The sequence below is a fragment of the Poecilia mexicana genome, unplaced genomic scaffold (assembly GCF_051168715.1).
Source record: "Poecilia mexicana isolate PSO_F unplaced genomic scaffold, ASM5116871v1 scaffold_12, whole genome shotgun sequence".
NCBI lineage: Eukaryota > Metazoa > Chordata > Actinopteri > Cyprinodontiformes > Poeciliidae > Poecilia > Poecilia mexicana.
In genome coordinates, this window is record NW_028263381.1 from 3,756,074 (window position 1) to 3,778,301 (window position 22,228).

The 22,228-nt window shown below is 41.7% G+C and overlaps 1 protein-coding gene across 1 annotated transcript in view; it reads right to left on the reverse strand.

Annotated features, from left to right (window-relative positions):
• Nucleotides 1-532: 532 nt before the first annotated feature.
• Nucleotides 533-22,228, reverse strand: part of zswim6 (zinc finger, SWIM-type containing 6) — a 51,135-nt gene continuing 29,439 nt past the window's right edge. Inside the window, exons 2-14 of the mRNA XM_015002146.2 lie at nucleotides 21,858-22,214; nucleotides 20,246-20,394; nucleotides 19,421-19,571; nucleotides 17,993-18,172; nucleotides 16,628-16,804; nucleotides 16,091-16,237; nucleotides 15,818-15,958; nucleotides 13,200-13,466; nucleotides 11,281-11,416; nucleotides 8,928-9,085; nucleotides 7,509-7,672; nucleotides 7,347-7,428; nucleotides 533-4,544 (exon numbers count right to left, since the gene is read on the reverse strand). Of these exons, the coding sequence (XP_014857632.2) occupies nucleotides 3,682-4,544; nucleotides 7,347-7,428; nucleotides 7,509-7,672; nucleotides 8,928-9,085; nucleotides 11,281-11,416; nucleotides 13,200-13,466; nucleotides 15,818-15,958; nucleotides 16,091-16,237; nucleotides 16,628-16,804; nucleotides 17,993-18,172; nucleotides 19,421-19,571; nucleotides 20,246-20,394; nucleotides 21,858-22,214 (2,972 nt within the window). The 3' untranslated portion in view covers nucleotides 533-3,681. The remainder of the gene's footprint in view (nucleotides 4,545-7,346; nucleotides 7,429-7,508; nucleotides 7,673-8,927; nucleotides 9,086-11,280; nucleotides 11,417-13,199; nucleotides 13,467-15,817; nucleotides 15,959-16,090; nucleotides 16,238-16,627; nucleotides 16,805-17,992; nucleotides 18,173-19,420; nucleotides 19,572-20,245; nucleotides 20,395-21,857; nucleotides 22,215-22,228) is intronic.

A 22,228-nucleotide genomic window follows, 5' to 3' on the forward strand; every position in this document is an offset into this window, starting at 1 on the left:
CAGATGCAACCGGGTTGCTGGAGGAGCATGAAAAGTTTATCATTTTTACATTTTGTCCCATTTTAACTGCAAACTTCAAAAGTATTTCATTAGGCTGCAACTGACAATTATTTTAGTAAATGGATTATATAATTTTGACAATTTATCAGATTTTTTTGCAGATTTTTTAAGCCCTTATGCCTTTTTTAAATATAATATATTAAGAATATATTTGTTGAAAATCTGGTAAAACTTTGAAACTGATGTCCAGTCTGACTTTTTTTGCAAAGCAGAAATGATGCCAGAATTCAGTATAGAAATAATAATAATACATCAGACTTATATTAGGACATGTGGAAAACCACAGTAGATTTGCAACCACACTGAAAGATGGTTCTACAAAGATATTATCTTTGCTAAAATAAAAAATTGGAAAATGCACCACAGATTCGGTGTCCTGAATAAGTTTTCAAGTGAATGCAGTGTTTGTGATGTCGTCTTCCTACAATTTGCCTTAAACTAGTAGAAATAATCATTTAACACAACACAAAAATCCTCTCAAAAAACTAATTTAATCAAAACAAAATGTTGATTCTTTAACAAGTTTATAAAACAGTGATTTAGTTACATAAATAAATTGATCAGTGTATCAAATCTTCATATTCATGAGCATGTTGACATGGTCGTACAATCATTTACTTGACGTAATAAATAAAAAAAATAATAAAAAAAGGGAACAATATTCGTTTCTAAACGAAGGCGCTACAGAACAGACGACACCGGAAACAGATGAGATGAGCTTCTTAAAGCAACACGGCACCGAGCCAGTCCAGCTACAAATCAGTCTGTAACACAAGTCCGTTGGCCGAGGAAAACAGTTTGGTACTGCCAGACCACTCCACATTTGGTTCGTTTAAAGCATTAAGACAAGGCGAGATACAAGGCTGTTCCTGTGAGGGGCGGATACAAGAGAGAAAGGGGAAAAAGCGGTTCAGGTGAGAAGAAGCGCAGAAATGAAAGCAGAGGGACAATCGAGAACCACCGCAGAGAGCAACTTTCTGTCCAGCACAAAGTCGAGGTGAGAGAAGAAGAGGCGTGGACCGAGGCGAGCGGAGGCCGCTTTGCCTCCACAGGCCTCTCTTTGTCTGACTTCAGAAATCCTCAATGTGCCTCTGTGTTCGGGAGAACTGTTCCCGCCCCGCGTTCAGTCCGTGTCTGCGCGGCGGAGCGTCCCAAATATCTGACGTCAAGTCGCACTGATATGTTTCTCTTTTTTTTTCTTGTCATTTCAAAAAACAAAACAAAGCAAAAGAAATAATAAATCCAAAGTAATGCAGCTTCAAGTATTGTGCCTTACATAGAATATTTTGTCATAAATTAGTTAATGTACATGTTTTTTTTCTTCCAATAATCAGCTTTCATATATACAGGACACATAAAATGCTTATGTTCTCTTTTTCTGTCTGCTTTTGGAGAGAAATCCCTGAGAATGTAGTTTGACAGCTTCCGCGTGAGCGAGCTAGCGTCGACACCATGGCGACCGATGTGTTCACGTGAGCAGTCTGAACGTAGGACGCGCCGTGAAGCTGGGGAGAAAAGGCGGCAAGATGAACTCCGATTCGGCATTTTCTCATTATTTCCTCATGGAGGGGGGAAGTAAAGGAGTAAAGCTGGATTTAATTTTTTTTTTAAACAAGAGGTACTGTCATTTCAGATGGAGTTGCACCATTTGGTTTAAAGCCGTTCCTCTCTTTTGAGGCCGTTAGATGAGGGGAGTCAGAGGAGTGCAAAGGCAGACGTTTCAGCAGCTCTCACTTTCACATAAAGGGAAAGAACAGAACATCCAGGTACTACTGATACTTCTTCAAAAACTTCAGCTTCTTACATGTCTACACCAGGGATCAGATGAAGAAACGCTGTGTGTACTAAAGCTATCTCTACACCTTTTCATATGGTTGAAATGTCACCAACATCGAATCAAAATTGTTCAGTTTTAGGTCAAATATTGAAATTGAGTAATCCACAAATTTAGATTTGGATGTTTTTACATCTAAATGTGCTCATCACTTTTTACGCCAGGGAGATGCTGGCTGGTAATTTTCAGTAGTGGACACCGCTAGCTAAAAAGTTAGTTGTGCTAACCCTAAAACATTAGTTCCACTGCTGCTAATCCACTATACCAACATGGTATTTAGCAGAAGCCAATGCTAATCCACTTAAGCGATAAATTCAACCATGTTGATACACACCAGGTGTTAGTAACACCTGTCAGGAGAGGAAACAGACCTGCTGTATAAACAGTCTTCACTTGTTTCAAAATAAGAGCATGAATATAAATGTTAATAACCAAAACTTCAACATAGATGTTAAACTTTATTCAAAACTTTAAAGTTTGCACAACAGCCAATTAAATTGGTGCTTTAGAACTGGACCAGAAAAATGTATTAAGGGAAAGTTAAGTGCGCTAAACTTTTTCAAAGTTAGCAAAAAAAATGCTAAAGGATTAAACCAAAAACTTAGCTTCACAATTAGCAGACTGGTTGGCAGACTGGTATTTTTCATGATTTTGTTGACAAGTCCGGAATATACAAAGCTAAATTTGCATAATTTTCTACTGAGAAAACTCCTCTGAGATGCTTTATTCTTACAAAGCTCCAGTCAAAGCTAGAACAAATTATTCTCAGTTTATAAACTGGGATTCTGATTCTCTTGTGTTGAGTGGGTGCACTCAAAACCAATCTAAATAACATTCGACCTGACAAAAATGTTAATTCCTTGTATTTCCCTTAAACCATATTGTCCTCAATGAGCAAAACTCGGCAAAAAAGTTAGAGGTCTTCAGTATTGGCAAGGTGTTTAAATATTTTCATTCATGCTACCGTGCTAGCTCATCCCAGTGACATCAGTGTTTTGACAAAGATTAATGGGAATCACAGGGATGCACTGATTAAAAAAAAAATTGAGCCGATATCTGATATTAATACTGCCGTCATGGGCGATACAAAATACTTATATATAATACAAATATTTTCCTCCACTTTCGACATCGTGTTAAAGTTACCACGTCACCTACATTGTTTCTCTGCTTCGCTTAAATACCCATAATCCTGCGCTGCATCCTTATCACTGTCGCATGACCAAGCAAATACCACACGACTAACCTCCTCTGCTCTCCTCCCAGAAACAGAAACAGGACAGAAATAATCATCAGTTAACATCGGTCCACTTTTAATTATCAGACCAATACCGATATGTTGAAAAATTACTAACATGGGCCGATACAATGTTATTGCCAATATATCGTGGATCGCTTCAGGAAAACTCAACTAAGTCTTAGGCAGGTAAACTTTGCCTTTAATGAGTTTAACACTGCCGAAAGTTGCTACAAAGTAGCTATACTGTCATTTATTATTTTGTAACTACCCTGGGAGGAGGAAGGTAATATTTTTACTACCCATTAACACACAGTTTCATACATCTGCCCCTTGGTGTTGCTTTAAGGTTGTTATTGATTGAAAATTCCTGTTTTATCTTCATTACTTTCGGTTGTTTCGATGCCAAAATGTCTCGTCTTGTGCTCAGTACATTTTAACATCCTAGTTTTTTTTTTTTTTGGCCTCAAGACTTTGTTCCTTATACTAGAGTCCTGAATCACAGCAGTAAGAATCCCATGAAAATTTTCCCAGGACGAAATTCGGTCATTCAACCAAACCTCTCTCGCACGAGCATCATTAGCTTCTTTTTGCCCTTGTAGATCTGTTTCAGGTTGTCTATGAACTGCGTGAACTGGATGTGTCCGTCGTGCGCCATCAGAAACGTCTCCCTGGCCTTGCTGAGGAACTCGATGAACTCGCTGTAGTGGCGCGGGCTGATGTGCGTCAGCCGAGAATGCGTTGTGTTGATGTAGGCCCCGATGGTGGCGTCCAACAGCTGCCTGAGCGGAGCCTTGTCCAAAGACATCAGCTTCCCAGAGTTCCTGCGGCTGTGCAGCGCCACCATGCCCGGCGTCGTCAGCGTGCACCGCCTCAAGATGTCCGACAACACGGTGGCGCACTTCACACTCTTCACCACCAGGGGGATGACGGCTGCCAGCTCATTCTTCCCCAGCGAGTGGCTAAGGGCGCATGCCCAGAGCACGTCGTTGATGGCCGGGTGCGTGTCCTGGTTGTAACTGAGGTTAAGGTGCGTCATGGCTAACGTTGCTAATTTGTATGCCCTCATGGGATAGCCGCGGTGCTCCATGTAGCGTGCTATTGTAAACAGCTGGGTGTAGTTCATTCCTGTGGCGGCTGCGTCCAGTACAATCTGGTAGGCTGTCTCGAAGGCAATGTGGTCCTTCTCGCAGAGCGTCAGGGCGGACAGGGCACAGTTTTGGGGGTCCTTCATGGCGCACTGTAGCGCCAGGGTGCGGGCGGAGTTGGCCAGTTTTTCCTGCTGGTTGCAGTCCAGATGCAGGCGGACAATGGTGCTGTTGGACATGATGGTGCTGGCCACCACGCTGGTCGCCTCTGTTGGCGTGAAGAGTGTGAACCAGTTCTGCATGATGTTGTCCAGAGCAAACACACCTGGAAAGAGAGGAAGAGAAACGTAAGCTTTGACTGGAATTGGGATTTACCCATCAGAGGGACCAAACGGGTAGCTTTCACACTTCATAGTCCAGTAGACTCGTAGCAAATGTTACAATTTTAGTCCCCAATGAACCATTTTCAGCTGGTACGTTTTGTGTTTAGACTGCATTTGTAAGACAAACCTGTTTACCCCCTTGCCTGTGGTGGTGATGCCCCAACAGCTACTGAAGAAAACAACACAAAAACCTCTGAACAAGACACTGAGGGCAAATTTCTTCCTCATGAAATGGAGTGGCATCAGATTTTAGAAATTGTAGGTCATCCTCTGCATTCTCTGTCTGACCATGAACCATTTCTCTAACATGCGCATTTGTTTTGGTTGTATTTACCCAGAATGCCCTGCACTATAGTCCACTTCCTGCTTTGGAGCGGTCTCCGGCCCATTGGACATTCACATACGCATTCGAATCGTAGCAGAATTCTTTAAACCAAGCGTGGACCGAGGTTTGTAGGTGGACCAAAGTTAGCTTTTTTGGTCCACATCAGAGTTTGATTACTCATCCAAACCTTCCTAAATGAACCGGACTTTCTAGGCTAACAAGCTGAAATTTGATGAAAGCGGACTAAACAGGGCTGGTGTGAATGCATCCTCAGATTGATTAGCATTCAACAATGTCATGGAGCAAAGTTTGACAAAATAAAGTGTTTTTACCATCCTTTGTGGTGTTCCTCATGGTGTAATCTATAGTCCTTCCCTTTTTTCATTTTCCAACATCTTTCTTATGAACTGGGAATAAATGACTATAAGGTGGAGCAGTAGATTGCACTTTTGGCTCACTTATAAATTGTCCTGGTTTCAAATCTGAGCCAGGTCCTTTCCGTGTGAAGGTTTGTATGTCTACCACATTCATGGTTGGCTTTTCTCGGGGGACATGCAGGTTTCATAAAGGGACCCACCTTATGGATAGTGATCCAGCTTACTGGACTCAATTAAAAAATATTGTCTTTTATTATATTCTGTTTTGGATGCTGACTCACAGTCAGCAAAATCATACAGCATAATCTTGTGTTTTGACAATCACAAAAATATCCAAAGCAGTCTCTGGTTTTATGTTTTTTGCTCAAAATCCACTTGGACCTAAAACGGTAATAGTGCTCAATTTTCATTATCAGAAGAAGATATATAATAAACTTTAGAAAAGTAGAATTTGTAGATTATGTTGTTGGTTTCCTAAAAGGCAATTGCACTAAACTGAGGTCAAAAACAAACCAATGGGAACTCCAAGTGAAAAAACAACAGCATGCTAATCAAATTTCAGTGCAAAGCAGTAACTTCAACAACAACAAAGCACTCACACAGGCGTCTTACAGTGAAAAGAAATTTCTGGAAAAATTCCAAGAAGCAAAATAAATAAATCTTTATTATTCCAAAAAGGGCTAGATCTAATTAATGAGCGTTAAAGAATAGAGAATGAACAAAAACCTTGTTGGTTTTAAATCAGTTTCCAAAAAAAATTTTTTTTTTACCTTCTAGTAATCTGATTTTCTGTCTGTAATTTTGTGACCTCTGACGTGTCTCCACTCTGTATCCCCAACTGGAATGTTCTCAATGCTTCCATTGAACCGGCCCCGGCCCAAACAGGGACTCCTTGTCACTCCCCTTAACGTTCACATGAAATCATCTGGGAGGAGGGCTTCCCTCCGGACACCACTTCCTGCCTGCTTCAAGGAATTCTGAGTCCAAACATAAAGACCCACTTAATCAGCCGACAATGTTCCGTAATTACCGCCCTGCTGGTCACTTCTCAACCCTCGCCAAGAACCCCCTTGAACCCGGCTTGTAATGTGGCGCAGGGTCCGGCCTGCCGGTTCTTGAAAGTAGCTCTCATCACCAAGCATGTGAGGACACGAACACCCTGAATTATTTCTAACAAGATGTTTGCTTTTCCCATCTGTCAGCAGCCAGAGGGAACAGCGGGCTTGTTGAGCTTTTCGTTCCAGTGGTTTCCATCAAACAGCAGCAGCAGCAAGGCTCATATGAAAAGCCAAAACAGAGCAGAAGTCATCATACCTGCATGTACGACCAGGAGTCGGGCAAACTTACACCTTACAGTTTGGTATTAGACATTTAACTCACTTATAGACGACAGTCAAGAATTCAAATGTTGTGTAGTCTTGGTTAAAGTTTCTCAGCTAGTATATTATCAATTTAAAATATAGTTGCTAATGTCTGAAAAATATGAAATTATGTGGCAAAGTTGAATAATAACAAAAACAATAAACACGCTTATAACATGCTGGCTGGACTTTTCCTCACTTTTCTAGTCCTTTTAATTTAACAAACAGTGTAACATTTTGATAACATCAAAGTAATTGAAGAGTAAATCTTCCCTTCTAACTTCCTCCCTTATGATCTGTAGCTGCATTCCCAAAACTTTGCTGATATTCTATTAATGTCACGGGAAACAACACAATTTCGCAATTGCAGTGTTTCCATTAAATAAGAAACGTGATTAAAATCATACATGACTTTGCTCACACCATAAGTCGCACCATGGTCCTTTAGCTACTTCCTGTCGTCGTCTTTGTGGTTTGCACCAATGGCAACGCCCGGTTGTTGATCATGTAACTCGTGTTATGCTCCATTGCAGTTTTACAAAATTAACCAATTACAGAAAAAAAAAACCTAAAACTTTTTAGTGAACTCATCATATGTGAAGCAATCATATGGTCAATGAAAACGTAGCCACCAACTTCCTCCTTTAAGGATTTCTTTTGGCGGCAGAAAACCAAACTCACCGACTTCAGTGGCGCAGGTGACGAGCCAGCGCACCATCTCTCTCCGCCGCCAGTTCAGCGTGGACAGAGTCAACCTCATCACCTGCGGGACACAAGAGGTTCAGCAGAGGGTCGGCGCGGCGACGGGTCGCATGTGCGTTTCTCTGCGTGCGCGCCGCTTACCTGGAGGCCCAGCTCCAAGGAGACCTTGAGCAGCGTGAGGTCCGGCAGGCTGTCCATCAGCGTGGCGATCTTGAAGGCGTCCTGAGCCAGCTTGAAGATGTGAGAGGAAGAGTGGATGTTCTTCTGGATGGACTCTAACACTGTGTGGAGCTTGCAGGCGTCACCTGAATAACACGGCAAAGCGAACAGGAACATGGTGGGTGTGTTACATCCAAGTTGCCAAACCTTCTTTCTGAACCAGCATCCTTTTTCTGTCTTTTGTTCCGCACTTTCACAACCTGTCGCTGCATTTTTCTCAGCATCTTCACACCCATGCTCTGACACAGACGTCTGGTTTTCCTGTCACTGTGGTGCGGAGAGTTGAGTCGCAGCTGAACAGCGACTCAACTCTCGCCGTTTAGTCTTTGCACCCAAAACTTTCCGCTGACTAATAACGTAGAGGTCGTTGTTGAGGAGCAGCTAAAAGCAACGCAGTAATTTATCCGTTTAAGTCACAAAGTTCACAGAATGAGGAAGATGAGGGGGCTCATTCTGGAGGAGAGTCATACAAGGTGGACATCATGTTAAGTGTGTTTTATCGTGACTTTGTGTGACGAAGCAGTAAAGTGGAAACATAAGGATACGTGATTTCAGCTGCGGGTCTCTTGGCGCTCGTCTCTGACACCTGTGCAGATCCATAAACTGAAGTGTTCTATTTTTCTTCTTTACAAATCAGCCCAAGTTCAGTCAGATTGGATGGAGAGCGTCTGCGAACATCAACTATCAAAAACTCTCAGTTGGATTTAAGTCTGCCCTTTTACTGGGCTGTTCAAATACAAACCTTTATAAACCTAAGAGACATTTTTTTTGTCTTTGATTCAGATAAAGCTAATTAGTTAGAGCTGGAAAAAAAGACATTTCTAAATTAAAGAGCAATTTTGGGATGGACCTCAGTGGACCGAACAGAGTTCTGCGAGATGTTCAAGGCCAACCCGGTTTTGAAATTCTCCTCAGCTTTATCTCTTAGCCCTTGTGTAACGCTTTAGAGTTAGTGGAACTAATGTTTATGATTAGCACTTTAGCGCACTAGCTTCCACTAAGTACTGTGTTGGTGTAGCACTTTAGTGAAACCAATGTTTATTACTAGTGCTTTAGCACATTATCTTCTGCCAAGTACAATGTTGCTGCATAATTTTACTGCTAGTAGAAATAATGTTTATGATTAGCGCTTTAGCTTCCGTCAAGTACTGCGTTAGTGTAGCGCGTTAGCACAACTACTGTTTGTTATTATCGCTTTAGCATTCACCAAATACCATATTGGTGTAGTGCTTTAGTGTTTAGCTCTATGCTTAGCACAGCTAACTTTTTAGTTAGCGGTGGCCACCTCTGGTCTAAACCGTAGAGAAATGGAAGTTTGGGTGTTTTGGTGTCTGTGCGTACCTTTAGCAGCTGTGAGCATGGTGGAGGCCAGCTCACACTGCTGGCTCTCTATGTGGCTCAGGGTGAACCAGCGAGGGTAGCGATTGGGCACCACCGACACTATGTGCTGAGGCCGAGACAAGTCAGTAGAAGGGGGTGTGGACTCGAGGACCGGCAACCTGAGAGAAAGGGAAAACTTTTCCTTTAGTTCTTCCTTAGATCAAAACACATAATTCCTCCACTGCTGGCGACATTTTAATTAAGGTAAAGAAGCTATCAAAGTGTAAAGTTCCCTTCAGAAGATCAATCGACAGCTTTTCTTTGTGCACCTGCACACCTGAGCTCAGGTCTGAGCTTCAGGCTGCGAGCTCTGAAAAACAGATGGGTTTAAAAAGAACAATTAAATTTTTCTGCAGCCCAAATCACAGCTGAAGCTGCTGGAGTTCAATCGTTCGGCTTTTTTTTTTTTTTTTTTCATTACAGAGAAACAAAGCATCAGTGCAGTTTAATATAGGCCAGAGAAGCGGTCAGGGAGAACACCAACGGCATTTATTTATTATTCACACGCTTTTGTAAAAGTGCCTCTCTGCAGTGTTCAATTATTCAGAGAATATTCCAGCAAAAGGAGGTTTTGTCATTAAACAAAGTCTCAGCCAGCTTCTAAATCAGCCGCAGCGTCGGAGCAGAGGAGACCTGGGGGGAGGGGGGGCCGAGTCACAGCGGGACGCCGACTTCACAGATGTACATGCACTCATCGTCAGTTTGGGCTGTTAGTGATGCAATTCAAGCAGGTTGGAGTCACAAAATAACAATTAATGACAATGACTCTTAAAAACCAGAGCTGGGGGGGAATGGTTGAATGCAGAGAGGATTTCCCCAAAACTGAAACATTAATATTTTGGTCAAATATCCATCTGCATGTTGCACTTCAACCACATTTTAGGGACCAATTCCTTTTCTCCACTTCCGATACCGATGCAGATATCTGAGGTTCGATATCGGCCGATACCGATCCATTACAGAAAAACAGAATTGACTTAAAATCTTTTTCCTTTTTTTTTTTTTTAAAAACACATACATAATAAATGCACTGAATTACAAATGCATTAATAACTCTGCACCAGTACAGCACACTTAAATACACCAATACCTTCACAATCTTGATCAAACATGTAAAAACATCTTTAATTTGTTCACTCAGGTCAATCAGGAGTAGAACAAAAATAATTGGTCAAACATGTAAGAATAAACTGCAATAAACCTTTCAAATGGGTCAGAAAGTGCAATTTGCAAAGTGAAAGTGCAAATATAATGTTAAATAAACAATAAAGCTTGACATAGCTCAGAGCTTGTAGTATAGAATTAGACTGAATAGATCTGTCCTTGTGGCTCATTGTCACTGAAACCCCATCTAGTAATGTTTTCAATATCGACAGATCTCTAATACATTCTCCTGCTCCTCCAAACATAAACTGGGATGTCTGACTTAAATTTGTGATAGAAATAGGAAATAATAATCACCCTGTGTTCTAACATGTTTTATAACTACGCATTTACCCAACACTCACATCTGGTTTTTGTCCTTTTGTCATTTTTTTGAGTGCCAACAATTTTTTTTGTTGCAGGAAAACAATAAAATCCTTGACATTCGTCTTGACGTTATCATCAAGGTCCTCAAATAATTCTGACGTCAGATAATCCCTGAATGACCATTCGTCATTACTCCTACGAGGGATGAACTTTTGACTGTCAGCTGGAACAAAGAGTGGCAGAGCTGTCAGCAGGGGGCAGTACAGGCAACGTCACTCATGGCTTTTAGAAAGTTCCACTTTAGGAAGTCCGAATTTCGGATTATGGAGTTCAAGTGGAGACTCAGACTTGGAAAGTTAACGATGGGTTAGAATTAAGTGGGGATGAAGACAATAATCGGAGTGGTTTCTACCATTTTATGTCCCTGAATTTGTTCTGTAAATGTAGGAAAATGTATAAATCACTTCACTGTTATAGTAGATTGTTATCCCAAACAAAATGGTGATGAATAACCCAATAATATTTATTTATTCCAATGAGCTCTTCGACAACGGCACAAACTGAGTTACCGTGTTTTCCAGACTATAAGTCACATCAGTCAGCTGTTTGCTGTTGTGCTACAATGATACAATTAAACCTCTAAAAAAAATCTGAAACAGGCAACAAAATTTTTTGGCTGTCTGCTTCTGTAACTGGGTCTGCAAATGACAATAACAGATATATAAATAATTACCGCTGACTGCTTGTCTAAGCCTCATTTTATGTCTCTAAGAGTCAGAAAGAAAAGAAGCAACACATATGTTCTCTGTTCAGACTGTTAGCTGCTAGCCGGCGTACGGCTCACCTCATGGCCCTCAGTGCAATGCTGTACGCCAGCTCGGCGTCGTGAGGTAGCAGGGAGGTGAAGAGATACTTGGCAAACGTGTGCATGGGGACGCTCTCTCTGTAGAGGACTTCCCCCAGACCGCTGTAAGGACCAGCTGGAAGAGAGGAGACAAACAAAGGGGGGAACGGTCACAGCCCGGAGCAGACAGGAGCCGCCGACGGGACGCTTAGCGTGCCGACGATGTCAGCAAGAGATTTCGCTGCGGATCAGGTGACGACGTCTCGGACGAACATCAGAGTATGTCCTGACTCTGAGACGTGATATTTGACATCTGTTCATGCAGATAGGTACACATTTGTGCTCAAAGATGTGAAAATACAGTCAATAAACAGGCCAAGAGCAGCAGCATGTTAGTTTCCTATTTCTATGAACATTACAGACTGTCTCTTTAAGAACATGTTTTCCTAAAGAACAGGAAGCTGTAGTTTTCAGAAAATGTTAAATATTGAAATTGGAAGAGTTAAATAGTTCACTGCAAAAACACAAAATCTTAAGTCTAAAAAGAGCACAAGTTCCACTGGCAGATTATTTTACTTATAGATAGTACTTTAAAAAAATCAATATTAAGGAATTATTGACTTATAAGAATATCCTATATGTTGCTGAAAAGTGACTTGTAAATTATTTTGGTTTTATTTCAAGTTCAATAAGATATTTGCACTAGAATACAAACAAGAAAAACTACTTGGTAAGATTTTGTGTTTTTGCAGTGTTGGTTGCTACAATTAGCTGCTGCTAATTTATGATTTCTTTAGTGATTTATTTTATGTCACTCTTACTGTCCTGCCTGGTCTTTTTTGCTGACACAGCAGAAAATCTTCAATTACAGTTGGTGTTACTCAGACAGGAGAAACTCTCCATCCTCTGCAAACTGTCCATCAACATCAAATTTGATGCCAAAGTTGAATTTTAAAAATTTCACACCACAAAAACACAAAATCTTACCAAGTATTTTGGTTTAGTTATTTGCATTTTAATTTCCCTTTGGGATCAAAAAAGTATTTTTGAATTGAAGTTTGTCCTGATGCATAAAACCATAAAACTATCGTTGTTTGTGGGCTTCATTACAAGCAGTATCAAGTATAAAGTTCATAATGAGGTAAAGTCCATTATGTCGTGAATCTTCACCTGCTTTTGGGCTGTGGAACAACAAGAAGAAAGGTCAAGCCTGGGGTCAACACACAATACTTGTTAGTGGGTTTTGTGTGAGAGAAAAAAAAACAGAACATAACGGGATGCTTCCTTTACCAGCCATTGTCTAAAAGTAAGCCAAATGCATTCTGTCTTCACCCCTCCCTCGGTAATGTACGAGCAGCCACTTCCTGTGGGCGTCTCCTTCGTAATCACAACCAACCGGGGATAACCGAGCCTCATGTGAGGGGCCGACCGCCTCTATCATTAGTGGGACTGAGAGCAAAGGAGGCTTGAACCGTGACGAGCCACGAGCTTTTTTTAGCCATTGCTGCACACACACACACACCCACACACACACCCAGATATGTACACGACGTCAGCAGCCGGCCCTGGTAGAGCAAATGATACAGACGTGTAAATTAGCATCGCAAACACCAGAGAGTGTAAATAAAGGAACGAAGGGAGCACTGAGTTCATGCTAAGGTACACAGACAGAACACAGTGTTTAGACACAAACAGATTAGCAGAATACAGAGCAAACAACATGTTAGCGAAGGTTGGTAGCATGTGCAGTACAGTAGGACCGAGGTTAGCTTAGCGTAGCGTAGCAGAAACGTGACAGCGTTTTATACGTACTTTGTGTGACTTTAAGGGTGATCAAGGTGCGTATGGAACCTCGATCACCTTTGCGCAACTATATCAGTAGCTGCGTAATTGTGGAGCTCTTTGGCTGCTTCACTCACCCTCCAGTAGAAGCGTGGCCTGCTTCCGGAGGATCTTCACCAGCGCCTCGTCCAGGTCCACTTCCTGGAGCTTGGCCAATAGCTGCTCTTCGTTGCGACACACCTTCTCCTGGGCGTAGAGGCCGTCCGGCATCGCCCTCTGCTGGCCCAGACCCATCAGCGCCGTCTCCACAGCCAGCGCCGCAAACGTCTCGCCTTCCTCCAGGAGAGGTAGTGGCGGCGGCGTGTAAACGGGGTTCTCCGGCCTCCTGCAGGGGCCCAGGGAGCCTAGTGGGGGGTGGGGAGGAGAAGGGACGATGACTCAGCGAAAAATAAACGTCCCCTCTGGGGTGTGAACTGAGCCACATATTGATAAATATATTGATTCCTTTTCTCCCTGCGCTGTGCGCCTCCTCCTGGGAGCAGTGATCATGCGTTTTAGAGCTTTAATGATGTCTAGGCAGACCTCACCGTTAGTCCCAGGAGAACCCACGCTCCCTGAAGAAAACACACTCTCTCACACACACTTACACCGATAAAAACAACGGCTTTAATTGAAAACCTTCACAGCTACGTTGGCACAGAGACCGAAACTCTTCGTTGTGTTGCAGGTTTTCTTTAAAAAATAAAAAATAAAAATTGGGGAATTAATCTCAGCAATGTTCCAAATAAAAAACTCTGACATTTCTGAGTTTCAAAAGTCAATTTTTCTCTAGAAAATGGTCTGATTAATCTAAAAATTTCTGAGTTCTTTTTTTTTTTGCGGAAATTTACCGCAATTTTTTTCTCCCACTCAACTTCCCATGGCAATTGTTTTATGAAGCCCCCTGAACAGCCAGCTTTCATTATCAATAACCTTTTGTGGGCCTCAGGATGGCCAGTAAGCACATGATTATGTCGTTCATTAAGTAATGTTTAACTTAATTTGGTTTTTTAGGCCGACCTTAACTGGAATCTAATATTTGGCTTAAGCCATAATTATCAGAATCCACAAAAATAAATGAAAATGTCCTGTTCTGAAATACAAGGGTAGGAGCTTTAATGTAAGGAAGTGAAATGAGCGATTAAATAAACTCCTTCAACAGCTCTTAATTTGTAAATGAGATCCTGGATCTTGATGAGACAACCTGTAGAAATAAAAGTTAAATAGATCAAATAAACTAACAATCTTCAGCGAAAATGCTAAAGTACAATCTCTAAGGTTGAAGACCTCGGATGATCAATCTGACAGTCTGTCCAAACGACCTGAATTCAAGTGTTGAAAGCCTGTAGAGTCTTGATTGACTTGGAAAATATAAAAGCCCTCTCTGAAATGGAGAATAAGTTTGAGATTTTTCTCCTAAAACATCTTAAAGCTCAGATCCACCGAGTGGAAACAAACTCTAAACTGCCTAATAATTCAAGGGGGTCTTGAGCGCAGGGGGCGCTTTGTGAATTAATCATACTTTATACCAGAGACGTGAGCGGAGGGCTGCTGTGACGTCCTGTCTGGCTGTGGCATGTTGAAACTCGTCTGCCTGCATAATTAATGCGTTTTAATTGGAGTGTTTTTCCTGCTGCATCTCTTATTCATGAGCCGGTATCGGAGGACGACTGCAGGCCAATCAGCACGTCTGTGTCATCTCTGCTGATTACGACCCGAGGCCCTGCAGGTCTGATGGGAACGATGCAACCGCTGCAGCGTGATGGTGCGTTTGAGGACGGCTCCATCTGCGGTAAAGGAAAACATCTGGGTGCGTCTAACGGCACGAGTCCGACAAATGGAAACGTTGTTACCACAGGAGGCGGTGGAGGTGGAGGCCACGATTTCTGGTGTCGTTTCTAAAGAGGTTAACTTTTTTGTGATCTTGTATTTGGTTTTAAGTACCAACAGAGGTGGGCAACGCCGAGTGAAAAGTTAGCTGAACGAACCCTAAAGCACAAATCATAAACATTCCTCTATGCTAAACCGCTACACCAACCTGGGGATTAGCTGAAGCTAGTGCTAACCTGCTATATTCAGTTCAAATTATATCTGCCTCTGACAAACTACAGCACTCATGCACCATTTTACTTTAACATAATTTACATTTTCTATAATACCCATAGACATTGTGTTTGTATTTATATTATTTCATCTGCAGTCCGTGTTTTATTTTGTTCCCATTTCTTGCTTGATATAAAGCTATTGGTAAAAAAAAAAAAGGGAGAATGTGAGGAGAGAAAATGAAAACAGCTGCGTAAACAGTCTTCACTCACTTCAAAATAAGAGCGTGAATATAAACGTCTAATTACTTGACTACTTGGAGCGTTTTGGGGAAATTGTAGATGGTGATTTTAGAGAAGAGTAATGGATTCAACACACAACTTTTTATGAATTGTGCAATTTGTGAGCTGCAGATTGTCTGGAAAAAAAACAAACACAAAGTGTCATCCTCCCACTTCCTGTCATCTTCTTTGCATCCATCTATTTCAATACTGCTGGAAAAAAAAAAAAAACACCTCACCCTGGCGCAAAAAAACGTTTTATAGAAGAACGCGAGTGATTTCTTTTTTCACAATTGCCGTGTTTCCGCTGAGCAAATTTGTTTTCGGAATTTCAATCTGTGCTATTCTGTGCTTAATTGAACCGCAGTTGCTGTTAATCTGTGAGCGTCTACCTGGGAAGTCGGCGGTGGCTCCGTCGTCGCTCCCCCGTCCCGTCTCCAGCAGGGTGGCGAACAGAGTGCCGATGGGGTCCAGAGGGTGGCCCACCCAGCCCTCCAGGTTGGTGACGGATGTTACGCCCCTGTGGAGCAGCTCTGAGGGGACAAGAACACGGACAGCTGAGTGTTCTGAACAAATAGGCAACTTTTACATTGTGTCGATTTGTCACCTAAGATACAAAACCTCCCTTCGCTAAACTCCACATTAGCAAAGGAAGACTGACTGACCTTTTCTGTGGCCGCGGAAAAGCTCCAGCTGCTTCTGCTGCTGCCGCCGCAGCGTGTTGACGATGGCGATGGCCAGCCGCAGCGCCTCTCTGGGGTAACCGTGTGACCGCAGGGCGTCCACTCGGGCGCATGCCGTGGGAACGTGTTCTGATAAAAAAAAAAAAAAAAAAAAAACAGCAAGAGGAGATGTTTTTATTTTGACAAAGAAAAAGTATTAAAAAAAACACTAGTAATTTTGTCTAGTATCTAATGCAAATATCTTAATATGCTAAGCTTACTTACAAGTAACTTTTTAGGAAGATATAGGATATTGTTTTAGGTAAATGATTCCTTAATTTTGATGAAAAGTTCTAGTTCCACTGGCAGATTATTTCACTTATAACAAGACATTTCTCCCATGTTGTCAGTGAAATAATCTGCCAGTGAAACTTGTGTTTTTTCAACAACATTAAGGAATTATTGCCATAAAACAAGCTCCTTAATCTACAGTTGGTTTTGTCCTGTTTGGAACTAGACTTGGTAAGATTTTGATCTCACCGTGCCACAGGGGCCACCCTCTGGAGTCGAAGAGGGAGCCGTTGAGGTTGTCGTGGTAACAGTAGTTGTTGTAGTGGTCCTCGGTGATGATGTGCTGCAAGTGGGGGTCCTGCCAGTGCAGGTCGCAGGCCTCGATGGCGCGCGTGAAGACGGTCCGGTGAGGGCGCGTCAGAGCGTCTGCGGAACGGAGTGTTGGAACGCTTCGTCAAACCCGAAGGACTTTTGTCACAACTCGACCGTGTGGCGACAGGAAGTTATCACGTTGTTCATATCACAAGTAAAACAGGAAGTGTCAAGACAAGAACCGGCGCAAATAATGGTGCTAATTTGCTAAAACAAGGATAAATGAAGGGCCAGAAGAAGCTAAACAGATATCGGGAATCGGTTATGTTTTGAAATGACTGGTTCAAGAACAAAACACTAATTAAAATCCAGCAGGTTCAATAATGTTGCTTAGTGTATAAAATATAGAATGATAAATAATTAGAAATATTAAATATTCATCTCACTGAAACAATCCAAACTAATCAGGTTCAGGTAAATGACCTTCCTGCTCAAATTAAATGCTTAAACAAAATATGCAAAGACAATCAGAAAAAAATTAATTCTCGCTAAGTCTTCTTGCATTTAACAAATAGAAATAATTTTGGTGATTCCATCTGACCCAAGACAAGAAAAATGTAATCTGATTTAACTTCAGACAGTGAGGAAAAAAATCTGTCTTTTTATTAGGCGTATGAAAACTTTTTCTAAACGTTACGTTGCACTTCATTTTCAAAGGTGTGCTGTTTGAATTTCAAGCACTTTCCAAACCTTGAAAACAGCTGAATTAAATATATTTTCAAGTATTTTATGCAGCTGTACGAACCATGTTGCAAAATAAGCAATAAAATTATGTATGATTTGTGCTGATATCATATCGGGTTGATATCGGTATCGTATCGGAAGTAAAAAGGGACACACTATTAGGAACACAACAGTAAGATGTCAGAATGACACAGAGCTGCAGAGACTGTCTGGACAGAAACACCAGCAGCAATAGAAATCCCTCTTTCCTTCTTACAAACATTATTTTGCTACCTGGGAAAAAGGGAATTTCTCTGATGCAGTGAAAGCGAGTGAAATAAGAAAAAGCTGCAGGACCTCCACTGTGTTATTAGGCTCATTCTATTAGCCACACTGAAAGGGTAATAAGGCTCACAGGCTCTGAGACTGAAGCATGGAGACTTGATTAAAAGAGAGGTGGAGGAAAGGGGAGGGCTCAACAGCGTTACTACGGCAGCAGAATGAAGGGAGCGAACTGGAGGGAAGGAGGAAGAGAGAGAGGGTGGAGATAAAACAGAGGAAGGGCCGCGCTCCTCTCACCTGGATTGCCAGGAGGCCCCTGGGGCAGAGCGTTGGTCAGATTGATCAGCTCGCTGCCATGGTTACCGTCCTCCAAGGGACACACGTCCACGCCGTTCCACCTGCGGAGCTGCCGGAGCCACGAAGACTTCTGCTCGGGCTTACAGTGCGGGTTCAGGACGATGCACATCCACAGGGCGCCTGCACACACACACACACACACACACACACACACGACCCCAGATCACACACTCTGCTCCGAGATACAAACTGCTGAAGGAGAGTCAGCAAAAATACAACAACGGATCAGTGGAAACCCGAATGAAAAGCAAATATTGTGACGTATGGAAGCAAAAGGAATTGTTATTACTGTGTCGATGTCAGAGTGACGTTGATTCTTAAGTAAAGTTCATATAATGCAGATCTGAGATGGAAAAAAGACGGCGTATTAGGGCTAATGTAGTTAAAAAATATATTAGAGCATTTTTAAAAAATAGTAAATTTCTGCCAAAAATCTATAAATTTTCTAGAAAAAAAAATCGTGGAAATTTATGAGTTTGAAAAGTAAAAAGTTTGTGAGAAAAAATTTAGAAATTTTGTCATTTGACATTTCTAGAAAAGCTTATTTGAACATTTTTGAAAACAAAGATGTTATGATACGAGAATAAAGTTGTAAAGACTTCAGAATAAAATTGCATGACAATAAAGTCATAATATACAGCCAGAATATAGTTGTAATACCAGGAGAATGAAGCAGTAATTTTATGAAAGCTACTACCAGAAAAACAAATAAAAATTAAATTAAGCAATACTTTATTATTCTCGTAATGTCGTACAACTATTTTTGTCTCATTACAACTTTATTATTGAATCATTGAGGTTTTACTGTTGTACAACTTCTTTCCTCATAATATTATGACCTTATTCTCGTAATTAAAATAAAACTTTTTCCTAGCCCGGCCCCAGTACTCCGTCGTATCTCTGCTGCAAGTTTGTGTGAGTTTCAGATAAAACCTTTTGCTAAAGAAAAATGCTTTTGTGGGAGTAAAATGGTTCATATGAAGCCAAAGCAGCTGCTGTTCAAAGTTAAAGTGCGTCCGGCTTAAAACCCCATCAGATAAGGAAAGCATGAGTCTGATCCGCCTCGTCCCATTAATGCATCATCGTGTTGCTGCAGAGGATCGCTGCGCTGAGGCCTGGAGGCGTACAGGAATACCTCACACCACTTTATGTCTACATACCGCACACAGCATCTTGTTACAAATGGATGCTAAGACAGAAAGTTTTTCAATTACGCAGTAAAACAAATTAACAAGCTTCATCAAACACACCAAAATGCGTATTGATTAGTCTTATCGAATCGATTAATGACGCCGAGCAGCGGTAATGTTTTACAGCAGCTGCCATCCGGCGTCAGTGTCCGGGCGCGGCCGCATTTCATCGCCGTACCTAGCTCGTCCCACAGCTGCCTGTACTTGTCAGTCATGGTGGTCCCCTGCTGCCTCCACAGCGCCAGTCGGGGGTCGCCCATGAACTGCTCTGTGATCAGCGTCAACATGCGAGCGCCGTTGGAGTCCCTCATCCTCAGCATCTCTCTCACCTGGAGGGCACAGGGGAGTTCAGGTCACATGGAGACATGTAGTATTCTTTTTTTTTTTTTTCCTTTTGGCGAAAAATCTAATTTTATTTTTTTTTAAATGATTTGGAAACAGGACATAAGAGTGTAAATAAAAGAAGAATCTGTATGGCTTTAGTTAATGAAGGTGAAATCACCAAAATGAAGGAAAAATAGAAACAGGATGAAGATAAGGAGTGACTGGGTCAGAAAGTTTGTCAAATAAATCACACATGATAACAATCTTACTTAAAATAGAATACAACAGCCATCATTCATAAAACATTCACCACTAATTGCATATGAGAATGATATTTGGTTGCATTGATTCTCCATCAGACTACTGGAAAAAAATTTGCTTAAGTCAAAACTTGTAAAAAGACCTAAAATATGTACCAACAAGTAGAAATACTGGCACAAAGTACAGGGGAAAAATGCTTTAGAAAGCTAAAAAAGAGTTTAGAAAACAAAACTTTAATCACTGATTAAATTTGACAGAAACAGAATATTGTCTTTTGCGTCACAACACACATCACAAGTTATAAAAGAAGCACAGACATCGACACACATCCTTGTGGTATCCCACATCTCTGTAGCTCCATTATTACCCAAAGAAAGGCACAAAGAGGAGAGCCCTAATGTGGCTCTATGGTCGGTACCTTGCTGAACAGCAGGTTGAGCTGCTTTCCCGAGCCGTGGTACCCGCCCTGGGAGAGAAAGAGCTTGACCTGTTCCTGGACCTGTTCCTCATCCAAATGCCAACAGTTCTCGTCGTCCACGCTCGCCCCCGCCGTCGGATCTGGAGCTCCTACCATGAGTGAAGAGAAGAAAAAAGAAAACAGACAGTGGTTAAGCTCTCTCAAGTTGTTGATTATTATTATTATTTTTTTTTTTTTTTACTTTTGGTAGAGGAAGAAACAATTCCTATTTGCCTTGGAAGTCCCAACTCTGACCTGAGAATGACATTATCACCAACTGAACAGGTTGTAAGGAAAACAGCGAGCTGCCAATGGTTGTTTACAGTGAGGAGGCTAATTATTTCTACTTGTATGCATTTTACACATTCAAACACCAGAAGAACATGTTTACAGGTGGATTTATACGGTATGTCTCTGTGTGGCAGAATGACATTTGAAACATGTGAAGAAAATGCTAATTTCAGCCACCTTCAGCTATGCTAGCTAATACAAATATTGAAACCAAGTAAGACTTTAGAAAACAAAAGTTTAATCATTTATTAAATTTGACATAACTAGCTGTGTATGTAGTTAGCTAGCAAAGTATCTATCTATCTATCTATCTATCTATCTATCTATCTATCTATCTATCTATCTATCTATCTATCTATCTATCTATCTATCTATCTATCACATGTCTTCAGAATCCCATCAGGTTCCAGGATCTTAAGCAGGTGGAGTATCTCTTGCTTTCTCCTCACTTGACCTGGCTGGACATGTGTTGAATTTTGAGATCTGGACAAGTGAAAAACCTAAGACCGGAATCTGCCCTTCAGCTGGATTTTTTTTTTTTTTTGTTTTGTTTTGTTTTGTTTTGTTTTTAGGGAAATCTGAAATTCTTACTTAACAGTACAGATTATATACAGAAATTTGTATTTAAACTGCTTTTTTTAATGTGCTCCAATCAAACAGAATGCATTAATGTGTGCTCGGTCAGCTTAAACACTGATCAATAGCATTAACCCCACGACTAAAGCCAGCCCAGAAGAGCAACTTTTGGAACACTTAACAAGCGTCTCTTGGGAAAACTGAATGCTGTAAAAAGGTTCGACCACAGAGAGAGTGAAAATAGTTAGGCAGAAATATGAAGTGAGAAACTGAAGCCTGAAGTGCCCAGAACAATCAGGAAGCTGCAAGCTTATAAACAGACTCATGTTTTCAGTCTATAAAAATTGATTCAAGCGGCTAAATAGTTATTACTGTGGCGAGAAGCGTGTGAACGAGTTGCGTTATGATTTTACTTTATAGCTTATCCTAAAAACTGAGACAAAAACTCAGACATAATTGAATTGTTTAGGTTCAGGCCATTATTCCAACTTCTGTGGTAAGCAGATAAGAAGCTGTTCTGCTTATTCTGTAAAGAAAACCAAAAGCAGGTTTTCTTACGACGTCACCCATCAGCTGTGCCTTGACTGGTACGAAACAGTACAAACATGAAAACAAATACCTGCGTCAGCTTGACTGCGTGTTTGTACGCATGTTAAAAGTTCAGCCTCTTGTTGGCCCCGAGGCCCCAAATGGCCCCTCCACTCACCGTGCACCTGGTTGATCTCGGAGTTCTGCGACAGTATTTCGTCGGCCAGCTTCTGCGCCGTCGGCAGCACGTCCGTGTGATGCACCGTGATCAGGTACTGGACGAACTTCTGCAGCTGGTCCCTGTTCATTTGGAACAACGTCTCTGAGATGGGCAGGCGCAGCTTGACCTGCTCGGGCTTCCGTACCCGGTAGAGTGAGAGCGCCACCACGTGGGCACAGTAGAAGATGTCCTTGTTGCCGCAGCTGCATGTCACCGACGTGATCTTGCAGCGGTCGAAGCTGACGCTGACGTTGCACAGCAGCTCCGGCTCGGAGGATGTGGCCGGTTCCCGGACCGTCCCGCTGAGGTGGAAACCTGCACAGAAACAT